Here is a 19,134-nt window from a genome sequence, read left to right as displayed (position 1 = left end):
ATAGTGTGTAAGGGGTGCATGATCACCAGACCCCGCCAGGAGCATGCAGTGCAAACACAAAAGGTGGATAATGCTGTGTACAAGGATACATTTTCACCAGACCCCACCAGGAGCACGTCGTGCAAACACAAGAGGTGGATAATAGTGTGTAAGGGGTGCATGATCACCAGATCCCGCCAGGAGCACGAAGTGCAAACACAAGAGGTGGATAATGCTGTGTAAAAGGATGCATGTTCACCAGACCCCGCCAGGAGCACATCATGCAAACACAAGAGATAGATAATAGTGTCTAAGGGGTGCATGTTCACCAGACCCCGCCAGGAGCACGTCGTGCAAACACAAGAGGTGAATAATAGTGTGTAAGGAGTGCATGTTCACCAGATCCTTCCTGGAGCACATCGTGCAAACACAAGAGGTGGATAATAGTGTCTAAGGGGTGCATGTTCACCAGACCCCGCCAGGAGCACGTCGTGCAAACACAAGAGGTGGATAATAGTGTGTAAGGAGTGCATGTTCACCAGATCCTTCCTGGAGCACATCGTGCAAACACAAGAGGTGGATAATGCTGTGTAAAAGGATGCATGTTCACCAGACCCTGCCAGGATCACGCGTTGCAAACACAAAAGGTGGCTAATACTGTGTAAAAGGACGCATGTTCACCACACCCCGCCAGGAGCACGAAGTGCAAACACAAGAGATAGATGATAGTGTCTAAGGGGAGCATGTTCACCAGACCCCACCAGGAGCACGCAGTGCAAACACAAGAGGTGGATAATACTGTTTTATAAATCCTGATTGATTGATTGACCTGAGCAGAAACTATAACACACCGGCTGCACTACATAAAATACCAACATCGTACAAATGCCAAACATGGTCCTAATGGAAAGTAGCTCCAGAAATGTTGTTTTTGAAAGACACAAACCCAGTATATTCAATTTATGGTAAGATGTTTTAATGTTGTTCAGTGCGTCCAGTGGGAGGTTGGTCCTCAGGAAGTAGCTGTTGGGGCTCAGGAAGTCTTGCTGAACCACTGGCCTGGCCTTCGATACCCAGAAGCCGTGGAGACCCTGGCAAAATTGCCACTGCAGAAAAAGGACAAACCTTCGAGAAAATTTCCTCAAGGTGAAGGTGCAGGGAAGGAGAACTGCCTTCAAAGGCAAGGTCAGATAGAATATTTGACCTTGAGAATGCCTTGACCATCAACAGTTGGGGTCTAGTGGCTCAAAGGATCAATGAACCACTGTATGGGCAGAGTTTACTCCATAGTCAAGGGTTCAAATCCTGGCCTCTTCAGTCAGCATTCCATCCTTCTGAGGTCGATAAAAGGAGTACCAGTGACTTGGATAACAATAAACATCCTTTTTCTGTCACTATATTCAGGAAGACTATATGGTGGGGATCGTGTGCTCCACAAATACTCCTATTATGTGAAGGGTTAATGAACTGGTCAACCCACACTTCACCCAGGGGTAGTTAAGGGGTCTCAGACAGTACCAAGAGGTGGGCACTGCTGTGAAACTTTTCCTGCACCAGCCTGGCACCAAAATGGACCTCCAGCACTGCTGACGTCACTGTTTCTAGTTACTCACTGGTGACCAGGCAGGCTTTAGACAAATGCCACCTGGAAAAAAAATAGGCTTGCAGTGCACCTGGCAGGGTGAAGCTCTACGTAGGGATGTGTTGGTGCAAACATTACACATTCTGAGACTCGAGAGCGCCTGAGGGCGACCATGGAGAGGCTGAGGCTGTTACATGTGAACAGACGAGAACTCTAGAACATACAAGAGACCTGGGGTTGGGGGCCCTTGCTCCAGCACGCTGGCCCCCTCTTCTCTTTCACACTCTCGTCTCTTGGTTGCTTTCATCTCTCACTCCCATGTCTGGCACTTCACTACCTCTCACTCCTCTGGGATCACTGGCAAAATATCGGAGCCAAGAATATCCTGTGGACATAATATTGTGTCAAAAATATTGAGGACCAAAATATCTAGAAGGTAAGTGCAAATAGGTAAGTACGGATTCACTATCCTTACCTTCAGACCTACGTACCTTGGAGAGAATATATCGTCCAGGTACATATGTGTGGAGTTATATATAGTAAACCTCTGCTTACCTATAGAAATGTTACCTTCACAACATTTTTGCCCTCCATATTCTTGACACAATATTTTGTCCCACAGAATGTTTGGTTCCGATATTCTGTCTTAACAACCCTCTGTCTGACTCTCATTGTCACTCTCTGCCCTCTCGCCTCTCGTGTCTGCAGGACCGTAGGAAGCTCATGTAGGGTCTGAGTCACAAACATCATGGGGGTCCCATCTCTTGGAGCCTGCTCCCCCTCCCTCACACCTACATCCATCTCTCCCTCCCTCTCCCTCTCATCTCTCACTCTCACTGTCTCCCTCACACCTTCTCCCTTCTCTCCATCCCTCTCTCTCTCATCTCTCATCTCTCACTCTCACTGTCTCCCTCATACCTTCTCCCGTCTCTCCCTCCCTCTCACTCTCACCTCTCACGCCTTCATCCTTCAATCCATCTCTGTCCCTTTCAGCTCTCACTCTCACTGCCTCCCTCACACCTCTCCCTTCTGTCCCTCTCTCTCGCTCTCATCTCTCACTCTCACTGTCTCCCTCACACCTTCACCCTTCTCTCCCTCCCTCTTCCTCTCATCTCTCACTCTCACTATCTCCCTCACACCTTCATCCTTCAATCCATCCCTCTCCCTCTCAGCTCTCACTCTCACTGCCTCTCTCACACCTTCTCCCTTATCTCCCGCCCCTCTCTCTCCCTCTCATCTCCCACTCTCACTGCCTCTCTCACACCTTCTCCCTTCAATCCATCTCTGTCCCTCTCACCTCTCACTCTCACTGCCTCTCTCACACCTTTATCCTTCTCTCCCTCTCACCTCTCACTCTCACTGCCTCTCTCACACCTTCTCCCTTCTCTCCATCCCTCTCCCTCTCACCTCTCACTGCCTCTCTCACACCTTCTCCCTTTTCTCCCTCTCTCTCCCTCTCATCACTCACTCTCACTGTCTCCCTCACACCTTCTCCCTTCAATCCATCTCTCTACCTCTCACCTCTCACTCTCACTGCCTCCCTCACACCTTCTCCCTTCTCCCTCCCCCTCTCATCTCGCACTCTCACTGCCTCTCTCACACCTTCATCCTCCTCTCCCTCTCATCTCTCACTCTCACTGCCTCTCTCACACCCTTCATGCTCCCCTCCCGTATCTTTCTCAGTCAGTCACAGTCTATTGCTCGCTCAAAGCCTCTCCTTTCTCTCCAGCTGCCTCTCCTCTCTCACTTTCACTGTCTCTCTCTCTCTCTCTCCTTTCAAGGATCTCTCAGTCTGTCATTCTCTGTCACTCTCACCGATCACATCCTCGCCCTTCTCTCAAGCTCTCTCCCCTCTCTCACGCCTTCTCTCCATCTCCATCCCTCTCATCTCTCACTTTCACTCTCTCACCTTCTCCCTTCTCTCCATCTCTCTCCTGCCTCTACTCTCTCACTTTCACTGTCTCTCTCTCTCTCTCTCCTTTCAATGGTCTCTCAGTCTGTCACTCTCTGTCACTCTCACCGATCACATCCTCGCCCTTCTCTCAAGCTCTCTCCCCTCTCTCACGCCTTCTCTCCATCTCCATCCCTCTCATCTCTCACTTTCACTCTCTCACCTTCTCCCTTCTCTCCATCTCTCTCCTGCCTCTCCTCTCTCACTTTCACTGTCTCTCTCTCTCCTTTCAAGGAACTCTCAGTCTGTCACTCTCTGTCACCCTCACCGATCACATCCTCGCCCTTCTCCCAAGCTCTCTCCCTCTCTCACACTCTCTCCCCTTTCTCCAGCTCTCTCCCACCCTCACTTCCACCGTCTCTCACATCCGCTTCTCACCTTTCTTCGCAGTTTTTGACGTCATCCTGTCGGTGACCTCTCTTCAACTTCGTTTTCTGGGTCCTCTCAGTCGCCTCTCCACCTGGAAGACAAAGAACCTCCAAAGATGAGACATTTGAGGTCCGAGCTGCTGCCATGGCGCTGCAGCACCCCGGGACTTTTGAGGCGCTATAGAGTATGAGGAGTGTGAAAGGAAACAGGAAGCGTTCATTTTACCCCTATGTGATGCACACCGGGCTGAAAATATGATTTATTATTAGTGTTCTTTCCGTGACATTTCCAAATTAAAATTAGTATGCTATGTGTTATATTGTGTTAGATTATGTTAGGTTATGGCATGTTATGCTATGTCATGTTATGGTATGTTACTCTATGCTATATTATGTCATGTCATGCTATGCTGTGCTATGCTATGTTATGGTATGTTATGTTATGCTATGTTATCATATGTTATGTCATGTTATGCTATGCTATGTTATGTTATGGTATGTTATACTATGTCATGGTATGGTATGTTATAGTATGTTATGGTATGTTATGTTATGCTATGTTATGATATGTTATGTCATGTTATGCTATGTTATGTAATGTTGTGTTATACTATGCTATGTTATGTTATGCAATGTCATGTTATGGTATGTTATAGTATGTTGTGCTATGGTATGTTATGTTATGCTATGTCATGTAATGTCATGTTATGTTATGGTATGTTATGTTATGTCATGTTATGTTTTGCTATGCTATGTTATGTCATGTTTTGTTACGGTATGTTATAGTATGTTGTGTTATGGTATATTATGTTATGCTATGTCATGTAATGTCATGTTATGTTTTGCTATGCTCTGTTATGTCATGTTTTGTTATGTTATGCTATGCTATGTTATGTTATGCTTTGTTATGCTATGCCATGTTATGTCATGTTATGTTATGCTATGCTGTTATGCCATGTTTTGTTATGTTATGCTATGCTATGTCATGTTATGTTTTGTTACGCTATGCTGTTATGCCATGTTTTGTTATCTTATGCTATGCTATGTTATGCTATGCAATGTTATATCACGTTATGTCATGCTATGCTATACAATTTATGTCATGTTATGTAATGTTATGCAATGCTATGTTATATTATGTGTATTTGGATAGCTCACAACTCACTCGAGAAGGGTCCTGGAGCTGCTATATTACAGACCCACGGTTTAACGTATTGAAGGTCAGTGAAGTCCACTCTTAACTATAGTTTTGTTTTACGTAACTTTTTGATTTGGGGAGTTCACTGTAGTTTTTATGCTAGAACCAGGCATGGTCTGCTGCATTGTTTTAGACCACTGAATGGTATGTTATGCAAGGCTTGAGGCATTTTGTGAAAAGAACGAAATGTACGTTAATTCAATGTACTTTAATCAAGCCAGATCCTGGGTTGCTTGTGTTCCGGTTCAGGCTAGATTGTTCCTATTGGAGCAGGGTCAAGACTGATTTGCATATGATTAAGTCCAAACTGAGGTGGCATGGTGGGCGAAAAATGATAGACTGTGATGCTACCCGGAGTGATTGCTAGTGGCTAAGCAAATTTCAAGCATTCCTCCCATCATATTATATCACTACATTGAGAAGTATTTATTAAAAGTGGTAGTTTTTAAACATAAACTTAGAAACATTCCTGTTGCCCGCCATGTTGAAAATGCCATTGACAAACTAAGAGGCAAGTCAATTTTCATCTGCACCGTATATGTGGGCTACAGTCTACCTGGAGTAACAAAATATTCTATTAAATTAAAGGTAAGAATCGTTTGTACAGCGCACGTCCTGAGCTCACATATTTGAAGATGGTCTTATATGTGATGGTGAAGAAAAAGGAAGGTTGGAGAAATAAAATATTTGCCTAGAATCACACAATATGGTCAGGCCGGGAAACTGGGATTAATCCCAGGTTTTCTGGTTCAACACTATGCAATTCAGCCACTATCCGCGTGCCTGTTTGATGCTCCTGTTGTACATCAAAGATTAATTTTTTGTCTTTACTTCTAGGCACATGAGGTTAGAGCCAGAGTGTAGATCCCTTTGGGAATTACCTTTTTAGGAATACACACATAACATCTGAAATGTGGAACTTGGGGGAGAGTACTTTATTGAGAACTATTACTGTGGACATGTGAAAGCAAATAGATTTCATGAATTGGAAGTAGGTCCCCTATGGAGAAGATGCTTGAAGTTTCCAGTCAGGTATTTTTTAAAGATAACGGGTGCAAACAAACATTAGCAAAGCCAATAAAGCAGGCTTCCACTTTGAGTCTTGTCAAATATTTTGGAAAATGCATGCTGCAATGTAAAAAACAAAACGAAAGGATTGCCTTCTTAGACAAGGCACCTGTGAATTAGAGAATTTAGGGCCATATTTAAGTGAAAATGATGATGTGCGTAGCTGTGCCCAATTTGGCAGCATCATTCACCATCATTTTCACAACGAAGGGATGTGCCGTATTTAAGATAATACGGTGCACTCCTGTGTTGCCCCCTGCGCCGGCGCTAAATATGCTGCTGTGCGCCAACGCAGCAAGCCTTGCCCCATAGTGCAAGGATTGCTGCGTTGAGGGGGAGATTGTTTTTGTGCAGGAAGGGACACCTTCCTGCACATAATCTTAAATGGCAATTTGCTCCTTCTATGTGTGCTGCAGAATGAGAGGAATGAAGAAGGAAGAGAAATGAAAGCATTTCTCCTTGTTGCGCCATGCTAATGCCATCTCTGGGGTGGCGTTAGATTTTGGCGCTGCCTCAAGTTTATGAAAACTCGTAAATCAGGGCAGCATCAAAATGCAACGGGTGTTGCTGTGGCAAGCCCACAGCAACACCCACAGTACGCCCTTTCCACACAAAGTGCTGCGTGTGAAGGGGCCGTATTTGCAAGGTGGCGATACGCCACAAAAAGTGGCTTAACGCCACCTTGTAAATACGGTGCAGTGCAAAGTAGTGCTCCGGTGGCGCTAGGGGCTCTTAAATATGCCCCTTAATATGTTATGATTCAGTGGACTTTTGAGATGTAAATAGTCCCTCGTGCTTTCAAATGCAGGCCCTCCACAAACATCCAATAGCAAGGAGTGAGACAGATATAGTGCTCTTGGCGGAGCCAATACCCAAGCTTTTCAGATTTAAAAGAACTGGTAGCAATAGATATACAGAAAACTGCTCTACCAGTCAAACCTAAAAAACAGACCCTGACATCGAAGGGCTGTTGTGCACGTTCCTGCAAAAGTATTTTATCTATTGCAATGGTAGCAATATCTGAATTAGCCACAAGAGGGCGCTCGAGGCATGCAAACAACATGGAAAATGTTTTAAAGCAGATGTAAAAACATTTACTAAGTAGCTGAGCTAAATGCAAAACATTTTTCCTACGTTACGTTTATGATACTTGGTGTGTTAATGTTTATCTATTTCACAATTGCTTTCTTCGGAATGTGATGTGAACCACTTATGCTCCTGTTTCTGAGTCAGGCAGACAGGGTGAAATTACCACATGGAATTTGCTCCGCCTGTGCAGAACCCTCCCCAATGTTCCTGGCCGGGCAGATCTTACAAAGCTTTGGCAAAGTTCTCAGTGGTTTTAAATGAGCAAACAATGCTCCCCTCGGACAGAAACCTCGCCCGCCTTGTTTTCCATACTCTCTTGACCCCCCCTTTCTCACCACTCAGCTATCCACAGGTACCCGGGCATTGACCACCTGCTGAGAGATGGCCATGGCCACAGGCATTGAAACTCGGGGGAGCTGGGAACTCTGTGCGGTTTTATGACTGAAAAGTCGGTTCTACATGGCAATATCCCACTCCATCTCAAGATGCGTGTCTTTTCCAAGAAACCTGGGTTGAGGGCCAATCCAGTATGGATGGGTTTCTCTCTTTTAATATCCCTGCACAGCCATCAGAGAAAGCAACCGGTCGTGGAAAAGGGGGACTTTAATTTTTTTTAAATTTAAAGCTCCAATGTGATTATAAGGTTTTAGAATTTGATTGTCCCGACTTGATGGGCTTACAAATTTCTTTTCAACAAAATTTTAACATAACTCTTATCAATGTTTACGCCCATTCTGTTGCACGTGGTTCAGAATCACATATTTTAACTCTACTTTCTGACTTTTTAGACACCATACAAACTAATTCCTATTTAATTATTGCCGGGGATGTAAATTGCACTTTTGAACCCTCTGCGTTTCTTAGTGATTTAACTGTGGAAGAGGACGAATTATGGGGGATTGCACAATTGGATGGTGATAGTCATCGTCCACGCTCTCGTGTTGCAGCACAGCTTGCTACATTATGCTTAAAGTTTGGCCTAAGGGCTTGCAATGGTCGAACTCCTTCTGATTTAAACCTTGCACCGACATTCCAACGAGGTTCTGTGGCCAGTGTTATTGACTATTTTTTGGTGGATGTGCGTCTTTGGCCGTTGCTGCTAGACATGAGGGTAGATTCAAGGTGCGAGAGTGATCACTTCCCACTGCTGCTTACCCTTTCTGGGAACATCTTTGGTAGAACCTCGAATACGCAACCATCAATGGTCCCGCCCCCTATTTTGAACAATGCTTATACAAAGGTGAGGTGGCCCAAAGTTATGTCAAACCCCTATTTGCTACGTGAGATTTACCAAGTGTTTTTAGATCATTTGTCAGCTTACGAAGACCTTGAGCCTGAAGCCGTCCCACTTCTTGATATTCACGAAGATATGATGGTCAAATTTCAAAGTGTTTTTTATTAAAAGGCAGCCATGGTAAGCCGGCAACGCGGGATTTCGTCTAACAGTAGATGGTTTAACGATGCATGTATGAGGGCTAAGACCGGGCTAAAAAAGGCTATAAAGGCCGGGACCCCGGGGGTGATTAAACAAGCAAGATGTATGTATAAAAAGATAATTCTACAATCAAAGAAAACTTGGGAAGATTCTATTTGGCAGGATTTGTTAGATGCTACAAAAGCAAACAACAATACGCTTTTCTGGGAACTGCTGACTAAGCACGAGAGAGGGGGTAGGTCTAATCTAAGGAACCATATCCAACCCGGAAGCTGGGTGGAGCACTTCACTCTCCTTTATGAAGGAACTATCTCCACTGGGGCTGTTGATTGTGATAAAGTGGGATTAGGCCCCCTTATTTTATCAAATGCTAACCTTGCCATTTCTCCACCTGATGGGAATCTATATAACTCTGAGAGTTATATTTGTTTCTCCTTAGAAGAAACTGCAGATGCTATCAACTCTTTGAAGTCAGGTAAAGCCCCAGGTCCCGACAAAATTCCAGGCGACCTTTATAAATCAGAGTTATCTATATGGACCTGGTATATTAACCTACTGTCAAATAAAATCACAAAAGGAGGACAGATCCCTGAGACGTGGAAGGGTGCAGAAATTATCCCAATCTATAAAAAGGGTAATGTAAATCTTCCAATCAATTATAGACCAGTCAGTTTAATCGACAACTTACAAAAAATCTTTGCCAAACAGCTGCTAGTAAGATTATCGAGCTGGGTGACGGAGCAGCAGATCCTTTCACCGCTTCAGGCAGGGTTCCGCTCTAGAGTTAGCACGGTTGACCAGGCTTTTAGGTTGACCGGGCTACACTGGAAATACGTAGTCTTGGCAAAGCAAACTTTATATGTCGCTTTTGTTGATCTGCACTCTGCTTTTGATTTGGTCCCAAGAGATAAGCTTTGGGGACTGTTATACAAAATAGGGACACCACCCAATATTATCCATCTATTGAAACGCATGCATGAAGGCACATATGCGCAAGTAAGATGGGGCAATCAAGGTGAATTGACTAACAAATTTCCCATTAAAAGAGGTGTCCGTCAGGGATGTGTGCTTGCACCACTTCTGTTTTCTTTATTCATCAACGAGGTGGTCCAAGAACTAATGACATGCCAGAACGATGCTCCCACATTAGTTAATCAGAAAATCCCTATTCTCCTTTTTGCGGATGACTCTCTACTGATTTCAAAAACCCCTATGGGTTTGCAAATTCTTGTGGACAGATTTAAATCATTCTGCTGGAATTTTGGTCTAGAGCTGAACTTGAAGAAAACGAAATTGATGGTGCTTCGCTCTGGCCTTCGTAAGAAATGTACTATTAGGTTAGATGGAGCTATTTTGGACCAGGTTAGCTCCATTGACTACTTGGGTGTGAGACTTACAGATTCACTCCTTTGGGAGGAACAAGTTGGCAAGAGTGCTGGGCTTTTGCAATATCGGGCAGCATCCATATTGCGCCTTTATAGGAATACGATCGCTAAAGTTGTGTCTCCAGCAGTAAAGATTTACGTGGCTAAGGCACAGGGTGCTGCTGTTTACAGCGCAGAGATTTGGGGCATGTCAGATAGCAGCAGGATAACCAAAATTGAGAATAGCTTTGCACAGGCTTTATGTGCTTGCCCTACTAGCACCCCATCAACCCCCCTATTTCTAGACCTAGGGTTTAAACGAATGGCTGACCTATTCATTTTATGGCCTCTATTATATTGGGTAAGGCTATGGATAGTCCCCGAATTGGCCGTATGTAAGTCTTCTTTATTAGAACTGTTAAAAAGCCCTAACTCTATTTCCATCCCATGGATCAAACACGTATCCAGTTGGTTTTGTACGCTGGGATTGAGGAACTTTTGGGAGAATCCCCAGCAACTTGTGAAATCCCATGTAAAAGCACTGAAAGGAGCTTACTGGTCCCACATACATAATAATTACATTTCCCAAAAATCGAATGGTCATTTAACTAATTTGTTTATTGATTTCAAATGTTACCCAGAATTCGAACTATACCTAGATATAATTCCTGATTTACTAAGTAAAAGTTTGTATGCCAGATTTCGATTCGGAGCATTACCTTTGAAGGCCTTGACGAGTAGATGGGGACCCAAGTTAAGCTCTGATATTTGTCCTGCATGTGGCACTTCTTCCGAAACAATAGAACATTTCATGTTTTTTTGTCCCGCTTACTCAACCCCAAGGTTTAAATGGATTCGCAAAATCTGTCGGGAATTGAACTTAAGGAAATATGTTTTAGCTTTGAGGATTTTAAAAAGCCATAATTCAAATGTGACAATTTATGCAGAAAGCAAGTTTTTAGTAACGGCATGGCGCATACGCATCTTTTATTTACAATGATCTGAAATTGTACTAAGTCGGGCAAACATGGATTTTATTCCCTTTTAAATTTTGTTATGATATTATGATGTTTATTTATATTGTATTGTATTGTATTGCTTTGATGGTCTGTTGGCCAAATAAAGCTTATGTGTATGACGTCCCACTCCTTGGGGTTTTACTTGTAAGTGCAAGGGGCTGGTGTGGAGTTACCACACGGTAATGTAATTCTTATAAATATGGAAAAAGATGATTAAACTTCTTAGCTAGAGAAAGCGGTTGCAGACTGAGAAAACTAATATATATGGCTGAAGAAATCTGAAGATGGTTGGGTCTCTAAACAGCTCATTTTAATTGTTTATTGGATGTTGAACTGTTGATGATTGTAAAATGTTGGAAATTCGCCTTGTAAAAGGCCTGCTCTGGAATGGAAATGCTTGGTGCAGATGTCTACAGCTCTGTCCTGTGCTCTTGGCTCCGTTGCTTACTTTTACGCATCTCGTACACGTCTCTTCATTTGTTCCTCACAAACCACCCTCACGGCACAAATTTGGTGCCAAAGCTCAGCCTTTTGCTCAACAGCCAATGGGTTCTTCGACTGAGAGTCTCCACCCAGAGCATGACAACCCTTCACCATCGAGAGTGGGCGAAAGGATGTGTCGTCACGGCCAGAGCTGCCAACTTTGGAATTGGGGAACCAGGTTTGAGTCTCGGCGTCGGCTCAACATCCCGTCATTCTGGGCAAATCACTTAAACTCCCCGTGCTACCAAAAATGAATGTGTCCTTGTGTAACGTAACTGGTGCTCATGTAAAGCGCTCCAATACCTTCAGGTCGAGTTTGCGCTATAGAAAACTGCCCAAAAAAAAAAAAAAAGAGTGCACCAAAGACACACAACACTGTGCCTTCACACAGGCGGCTACAGAGAAGATGGGTGCTGTGTGCTCCAAACGTGCATCATCGTTCACACTGCATGACCTGGCACAACTTGTGTGTAGACGAGAGCACGCAGAATGTTGCTCTGTCCGCGCCCTTGTGTTTCGCTGTGCACTTGTTTTAACACCGCTTGCGGTACCACTGGTTCTGCAGCATCTGTGCAGTTTTGCTAACAGGCTCTGGAGCAGCTGAATCACATTTTATTACAAGACCAGAGGCTCATATTATGCTTTCTTAACTTCCTACTTTTATTACAGCAGGATCAAATCACAAAAAACTACTTTAATATGTATTAAAGACCACTGGTTTAAGAATGCCCGATCCTCATTTGTTAATCTTTCTTGAAAACAAAAGCTGTTCTTCTATCTTCTACTTCAAGGCAATGTCTTTGGCTGAACAACACAAAAACCGTTTGAAGTTCACTTCACTAGAGGAAGAATGACCTTAGAGCCTTTTTGCCTGAATGAAGGTTATAGGATATTCTAAGATCTGCTGATCGGTCACATAATCGAAATGCAGGATGTTATATTACAAACCAGTGGCTCAAACCTATTTGAAAGTAGTGGAATGAGCTTTAAACAAGCATAATTTCAGCCTCTGCTCTTGTAATAAAAAGCACCTTTTCTGAGCTTGAAGAGTGAAGGAAGGTTCTGATTTTAATAAAGACATGGGGGCATATTTAAGAGCCCCTAGCGCCTCCTTGCGCCATATTAGAGTCATTTTTTGTTTTTTTAAGCTAATGTGGCCCAATGAGGCCAAAGTGACCATGCCATATTTACAAAGTGGTGCAATATGTGCATTTCACCAGACATAATATATACAAGGTGGGCGTTCCCCCACTAGTGGGGCCTAAATAATGGCACAAAGAAATCTAAAAGATTCCTTTGCGTCATATTTATCAGCATTTTTAATGCATGCTCAGAGTGGGCATTAAAATGAGGCTCACCATTGTTTTCAATGGGCCTCTGGGTGCTTTGCAGTATTAGCGTCAACATTTTTTATGCTAATCCTGCAAAGTGCCTAACTAGCGTCTAAATGTTTGACGCTAGTTCCCTAACCCCCGCCATGGTGCGCCGTATGTTAAATACAGCGCACACATAGTGGCATTGGGGGGGCTCTTGAATGTGGCCCATAGAGTTGAATATTTTCCCCCTGTCAGAGTTTTTGTGTCTCTCCCTTTATGTTTTCTGGACTACAGATGTTCTTGGTTCTTTCGGCTTCAGGTGCTGCAACTTCCGGTTCTTCTTGGGGCTTCGTCTCCACAAGACACACGAGGCCCAAGCACCCAGGCTTCTACACACTCCTGACCAGAGGTTGTTCTGTTGTATCTCTTGGGTTTCTTCTGCTGATGACTCTGTGTGTCATTCTTGGAGTTGAATTTGTCCTCACATCAAGAAAAGCGATTTGTATTTCCTGGTGACTGCAATATATAGACTAAGCTCATGAAGGATTGGCGGTTCCACTCCCCTCAACCTGTACTATGTGCCCCAGAGCTTTCTGGGAAGTGTAGTTTTGTGTGATTCGTGGCTGCTATAATAAGGCAGCAGGTTACAAAAGCATAATATTCACCCCATGTCTGTGATAAAATCACTATTCTAGCTGGGAAAACCTGCATTCTTAAGAGTTTATCAAACTTTGCTTTGAAAGTTGAAAGGCCGCCCTGACAGGTTTCAAACACTGACAGGCAAGTAAAAGATGTCAGTAGCGAGCAATGAACTCGCTAAGCCGGGCACTCTTCGGGTGTGTGTTGGTGTCAGTCCCAAGTGTCCTTCTCTGGGTGCTTGTAAGGAGTTTCACGTTCAGGGGTTTAGCTTTACCCCAGGCTCTGCTGATTAAACACCCCCCTGCTGAACATGTTACGAGACAACATTATCAAATGTATACATTTACCAGCACCATCCGTGAACAGAAAGAAAAAAACAGTTCAGATCCCAAAACACAAAAACTTCTTAGTATGTTACAACCATCGAACATGGGTGGGGGGAGGTCAGAGCCAGTGTTAGACTGGAAAAGAAAACCACAATTTGTGTTCTGGCCCCAGAGGTCGCCCAAGATCACGCATGCACGCAGTTGCATTTGTAAAGCGTGTTTATACCTGGAGAGTGCAGAAGTGACGTCAGCTCAGAGATCTCCCTTTATTTTCGCCTATCACCTTCCTCCCTCTGCAGGATTAAGGCCTCGTTGGGCCCCACACTCTGGGAAGCATTGGACACCGATGGCCGCTCCAGGTCTCAAACTATTGATAGAGCAGGACAGAAGGGGGCGCTGCCACGGTAGCCATGGTGATGACATCATGGACCCCTCCCCGAGTGACCAGGTTAACCTGTTAGACCTGCGAACCTTGACCCCGGCGCCACGCTGCTGGGTAGCCCTCGGTTACTATGGGACCTTACCCCCCAAGAGCTGTGACGTGAACGGGGGGGGGGGGGGGGCTGCTGCGAAGTTCACACTTCTCAAAGGTTACACAGTACTTTTGACTGTGGGGGAACATTCTTGCACGAGATCAAAAAAGAGAACGTTCTCTTAAAACTTTTTATGGGATAATTCCTTTACTGAAAGTGACTTTTTGCTACAATATTTGGGGCAAAAATGGCATTTGCCTGATTCTCGTCGAACAAAACCGGTCAGTTTGTTGTGGAATACGTTTGGAATTTCACAGACACCTGAGGAAAGGTGGGGAATGAGCGGGTGTAAAACGAGTGTTCACAAAGCCTTGGGGGCAACGTCTGAGGGGCTCCTTGGTTTGGGCCCCAGCAGCACGTCCGCTGAGAGGCGCTGTGCTTTTTACGAACCTGGCGGCGCTGCACCAGCTGCACGCTCATCACATTACACCAAATCTGATTAATTTATTTTAGGCACGGGGGAGGAAGGGGGTGAAGTGATTTATTCTTATTTTTCTCTAAGGAGGGATATACAAATAAAGTTGCCTGAAGCTGTCCCTCTGTCTGTCTCTGGACTTTGTTCTAGGGTCCTTTGCCGAGATTAAAAGCGAAAGGCGATGCTACAGGAGCGCTTGATAAACTCCATCATCTTTGGGTCTACATGTTTCAGCCACAACTCTGCTCCAATGGTCGAGTAGCCTTCCTCAGGACAATCGTACAGATATTAGGCTGTGTGAATCTCACTCATTCCAGCATGCCATACCTATAAACCGTACTGAGACCATGAATCAGTTGAGTACCTGTGGGTCAGAAGAGAGACATCATTTGAAAACATAAGTCACATGCTGCATGCTGTGGTCGCACTCGGTGAGCACTACACGTGTTTATATTTAGCAATAACACACAGTGAACATGCGCTGCCCTGATTGTCCGGACTGTAGCTCTAATGTCAAATGGGCCAGACTGGCTGATTTAGAGCCTGGAGGCGGAGTTACTCTGTCGCAACGGTGACGGATATCCCATTCGCCGAATTATAAATCCCGTAGGAAATAATGTGACAGAGGAACCCCACCGTCAAGCTATAAATCAGACCCCGAGTCTTTAATGTATGATGATCAAGCATACACTGCATGATGTGTTCAAGCACACACTGGTTCAATTGGTTCACTTGGCCACATAGGGCACTAGACGTGGGCGGAGCTTGTAGTCACCCTCTCAAGTTGAGGGTGGGGCAAGAGGGAAGGGACGGTAAATACTGGTCCATCAACAATGTCATTAGATAGGCATTCGTTAAAAATCGCCCTTCAGTCAGTGGAATTTACTTCCAGAAACATACTCCAAACACTGGGAAATTGCACTCTGCTTAAAAGAACCTCTTGGGAGCACGCCTTTGATCCAGTAAGTTCCAGGGAATAAAGGGCGATTTTTAATTAATGCATATCTGCTGACATTATTGATGCACCAATATTTCGTTAAGGGTGCACGTCCGAGAGGATGCTGGTGCTTCCTCTAATCTCTGTGACTTGCCACCAAGGCCAGTCAGACGCTATTCGATTGCCTTCCGTAGTGCTTCTGGGTCACGTGATGCGTGATCGTATGGTCGATGACGTCATCCCTCCTACGTCACATGATGACGTGCACTGTTGGTTAGCCCCACCCCTGGTGGAAAATGCCTACTTTCTTTCACCAACTTTTTAATGTCCAAGGCCACCTCACAATTTTTCACAATTATTCTATTAAGTTGGCAATGTTTAAACATGTTTAGCCTTATTTAAACACTGCAGTTAAGTTCTGTTTCCTTATTAAAAATGCAATCAAATATATGGTTGTCAAACATTGTATGCTGGTCAGGAAGGCCTTACTAGTGTGTACATGTATCCACAGTGTGATTATTAGAAGTGAGGGCAGGGTTTGAAGGGTATTTGGAGTCCCTTCCCTTTTGACACAGACTCCCAGCTTGGATATAAATGACAAAACATGTTAGTGATGGCCCATTACAGAGCGGTGTACTGATGCCCATTTTCTGCCCGCTTAAAACAAAGCCCTTTTATCAGCAGAATGCTTCTTTTGGCCACAGCCTGGTGCCCCCCTCCCCGCGTGACACCCTCAGTTGGAGACCCCTGCCGTAGGGTGTGATGGGTAGTGGCAGCTGGAGTCGATGCGGGGCGGTGTGTATTTATGGAAGAGGTGCTACGGGCCCTCTGCGTCATGACGCTCAGTCCCCACACCTGGGGTCCTCGCTGTGGGGCTCTGTGCTATGTGTACACGACAGGAAGTCCATGCACTGTCTTCATGGGGACCTCTTTGAGGACATGGTGACTGCCCTACAAGGTGAATGTTTTCCCTTCAAAGTGTGCTTGTTCTGGCACAAGTGACAACCTGCAAGGACATGCCACCAGGGAACCCTGAAGCCATTGTCGGAGAGTTGGAGATTTCACCTCCACATCCTGCCCGGCCTGGAGAAATGCCTCTTGCAATAGATGAATGAGCCCAGTTTTGTCCCAAAATTTGCTCAGCAGCAGAAAGACTGCTCATGATGTCTGGTCTGTGTCACCTTCCTTCCATATCCTTTAGGATCAATGTCCTCTGATGCAGAGACTTGGAGATATCTTCCTCCAATCATGGGCTGCCATTTTGCTAAGGTGGATTCCTACCAACCCAGTCTCTTCCCACAGACCTCTGGGTACATCTACCATTGAGATGATTCAATGGCAACCTGCTATTAAGAGACACCAACCCTCTAAATGTATGACTCATTTAGGGGCTAGTTGTGAGATGACAGGTCATCTGCAGTAACTTTGGGACATCCCTACTGTGAGAAAGTAGCCTCTTTCTAGCCTTGTTACCCCCACTTTTGGCCTGTTTGTGAGTGTATGTCAGGGTGTTTTCACTGTCTCACTGGGATCCTGCTAGCCAGGGCCCAGTACTCATAGTGAAAACCCTATGTTTTCAGTATGTTTGTTATGTGTCACTGGGACCCTGCTAGTCAGGACCCCAGTGCTCATAAGTTTGTGGCCTATATGTATGTGTTCCCTGTGTGGTGCCTAACTGTCTCACTGAGGCTCTGCTAACCAGAACCTCAGTGGTTATGCTCTCTCATTTCTTTCAAACTGTCACTAACAGGCTAGTGACCAATTTTACCAATTTACATTGGCTTACTGGAACACCCTTATAATTCCCTAGTATATGGTACTGAGGTACCCAGGGTATTGGGGTTCCAGGAGATCCCTATGGGCTGCAGCATTTCTTTTGCCACCCATAGGGAGCTCTGACAATTCTTACACAGGCCTGCCACTGCAGCCTGAGTGAAATAACGTCCACGTAATTTCACAGCCATTTTACACTGCACTTAAGTAACTTATAAGTCAACTATATGTCTAAACTTTACCTGGTAAAGGTTAGGTGCAAAGTTACTTAGTGTGAGGGCACCCTGGCACTAGCCAAGGTGCCCCCACATTGTTCAGGGCCAATTCCCCGGACTTTGTGAGTGCGGGGACACCATTACACGCGTGCACTACATATAGGTCACTACCTATATGTAGCTTCACAATGGTAACTCCGAATATGGCCATGTAACATGTCTATGATCATGGAATTGCCCCCTCTATGCCATCCTGGCATAGTTGGCACAATCCCATGATCCCAGTGGTCTGTAGCACAGACCCTGGTACTGCCAAACTGCCTTTCCTGGGGTTTCACTGCAGCTGCTGCTGCTGCCAACCCCTCAGACAGGTTTCTGCCCCCCTGGGGTCAAGCCAGGCTTGTCCCAGGATGGCAGAACAAAGGACTTCCTCTGAGAGAGGGTGTCACACCCTCTCCCTTTGGAAAATGGTGTGAAGGCAGGGGGAGGGGTAGCCTCCCCCAGCCTCTGGAAATGCTTTCTTGGGCACAGATGTGCCCAATTCTGCATAAGCCAGTCTACACCGGTTCAGGGACCCCTTAGCCTCTGCTCTGGCACGAAACTGGACAAAGGAAAGGGGAGTGACCACTCCCCTGACCTGCACCTCCCCTGGGAGGTGTCCAGAGCTCCTCCAGTGTGCTCCAGACCTCTGCCATCTTGAAAACAGAGGTGCTGCCAGCACACTGGACTGCTCTGAGTGGCCAGTGCCACCAGGTGACGTCAGAGACTCCTTCTGATAGGCTCCTTCAGGTGTTAGTAGCCTATCCTCTCTCCTAGGTAGCCAAACCCTCTTTTCTGGCTATTTAGGGTCTCTGTCTCTGGGGAAACTTTAGATAACGAATGCAAGAGCTCATCAGAGTTCCTCTGCATCTCTCTCTTCACCTTCTGATAAGGAATCGACTGCTGACCGCGCTGGAAGCCTGCAAAACTGCAACAAAGTAGCTAAGACGACTACTGCAACTCTGTAACGCTGATCCTGCCGCCTTCTCGACTGTTTTCCTGCTTGTGCATGCTGTGGGGGTAGTCTGCCTCCTCTCTGCACCAGAAGCTCCGAAGAAATCTCCCGTGGGTCGACGGAATCTTCCCCCTGCAACCGCAGGCACCAAAAAGCTGCATTACCGGTCCCTTGGGTCTCCTCTCAGCACGACGAGCGAGGTCCCTCGAATCCAGCAACTCTGTCCAAGTGACTCCCACAGTCCAGTGACTCTTCAGTCCAAGTTTGGTGGAGGTAAGTCCTTGCCTCACCTCGCTGGGCTGCATTGCTGGGAACCGCAACTTTTGCAGCTACTCCGGCCCCTGTGCACTTCTGGCAGAAATCCTTTGTGCACAGCCAAGCCTGGGTCCACGGCACTCTAACCTGCATTGCACGACTTTCTAAGTTGGTCTCCGGCGACGTGGGACTCCT

At 45.5% G+C, this 19,134-nt stretch overlaps 1 protein-coding gene across 6 annotated transcripts in view; it reads right to left on the bottom strand.

Annotated features, from left to right (window-relative positions):
- The window catches only part of LOC138262254 (uncharacterized), a 265,547-nt gene that overhangs the window by 171,068 nt on the left and 75,345 nt on the right, over positions 1-19,134 (bottom strand). For all 6 annotated transcript variants that reach the window (XM_069212117.1, XM_069212120.1, XM_069212122.1 and 3 more), the window contains exon 2: positions 3,891-3,972. In XM_069212117.1, the coding sequence (XP_069068218.1) occupies positions 3,891-3,915 (25 nt within the window). In that variant the 5' untranslated portion in view covers positions 3,916-3,972. The remainder of the gene's footprint in view (positions 1-3,890; positions 3,973-19,134) is intronic.

This window comes from Pleurodeles waltl, chromosome 10 (genome assembly GCF_031143425.1).
Source record: "Pleurodeles waltl isolate 20211129_DDA chromosome 10, aPleWal1.hap1.20221129, whole genome shotgun sequence".
Classification (NCBI taxonomy): Eukaryota; Metazoa; Chordata; class Amphibia; order Caudata; family Salamandridae; genus Pleurodeles; species Pleurodeles waltl.
Note: the sequence above shows the minus strand (reverse complement) of the source record. Positions and strands in the feature narration are given on the sequence as shown.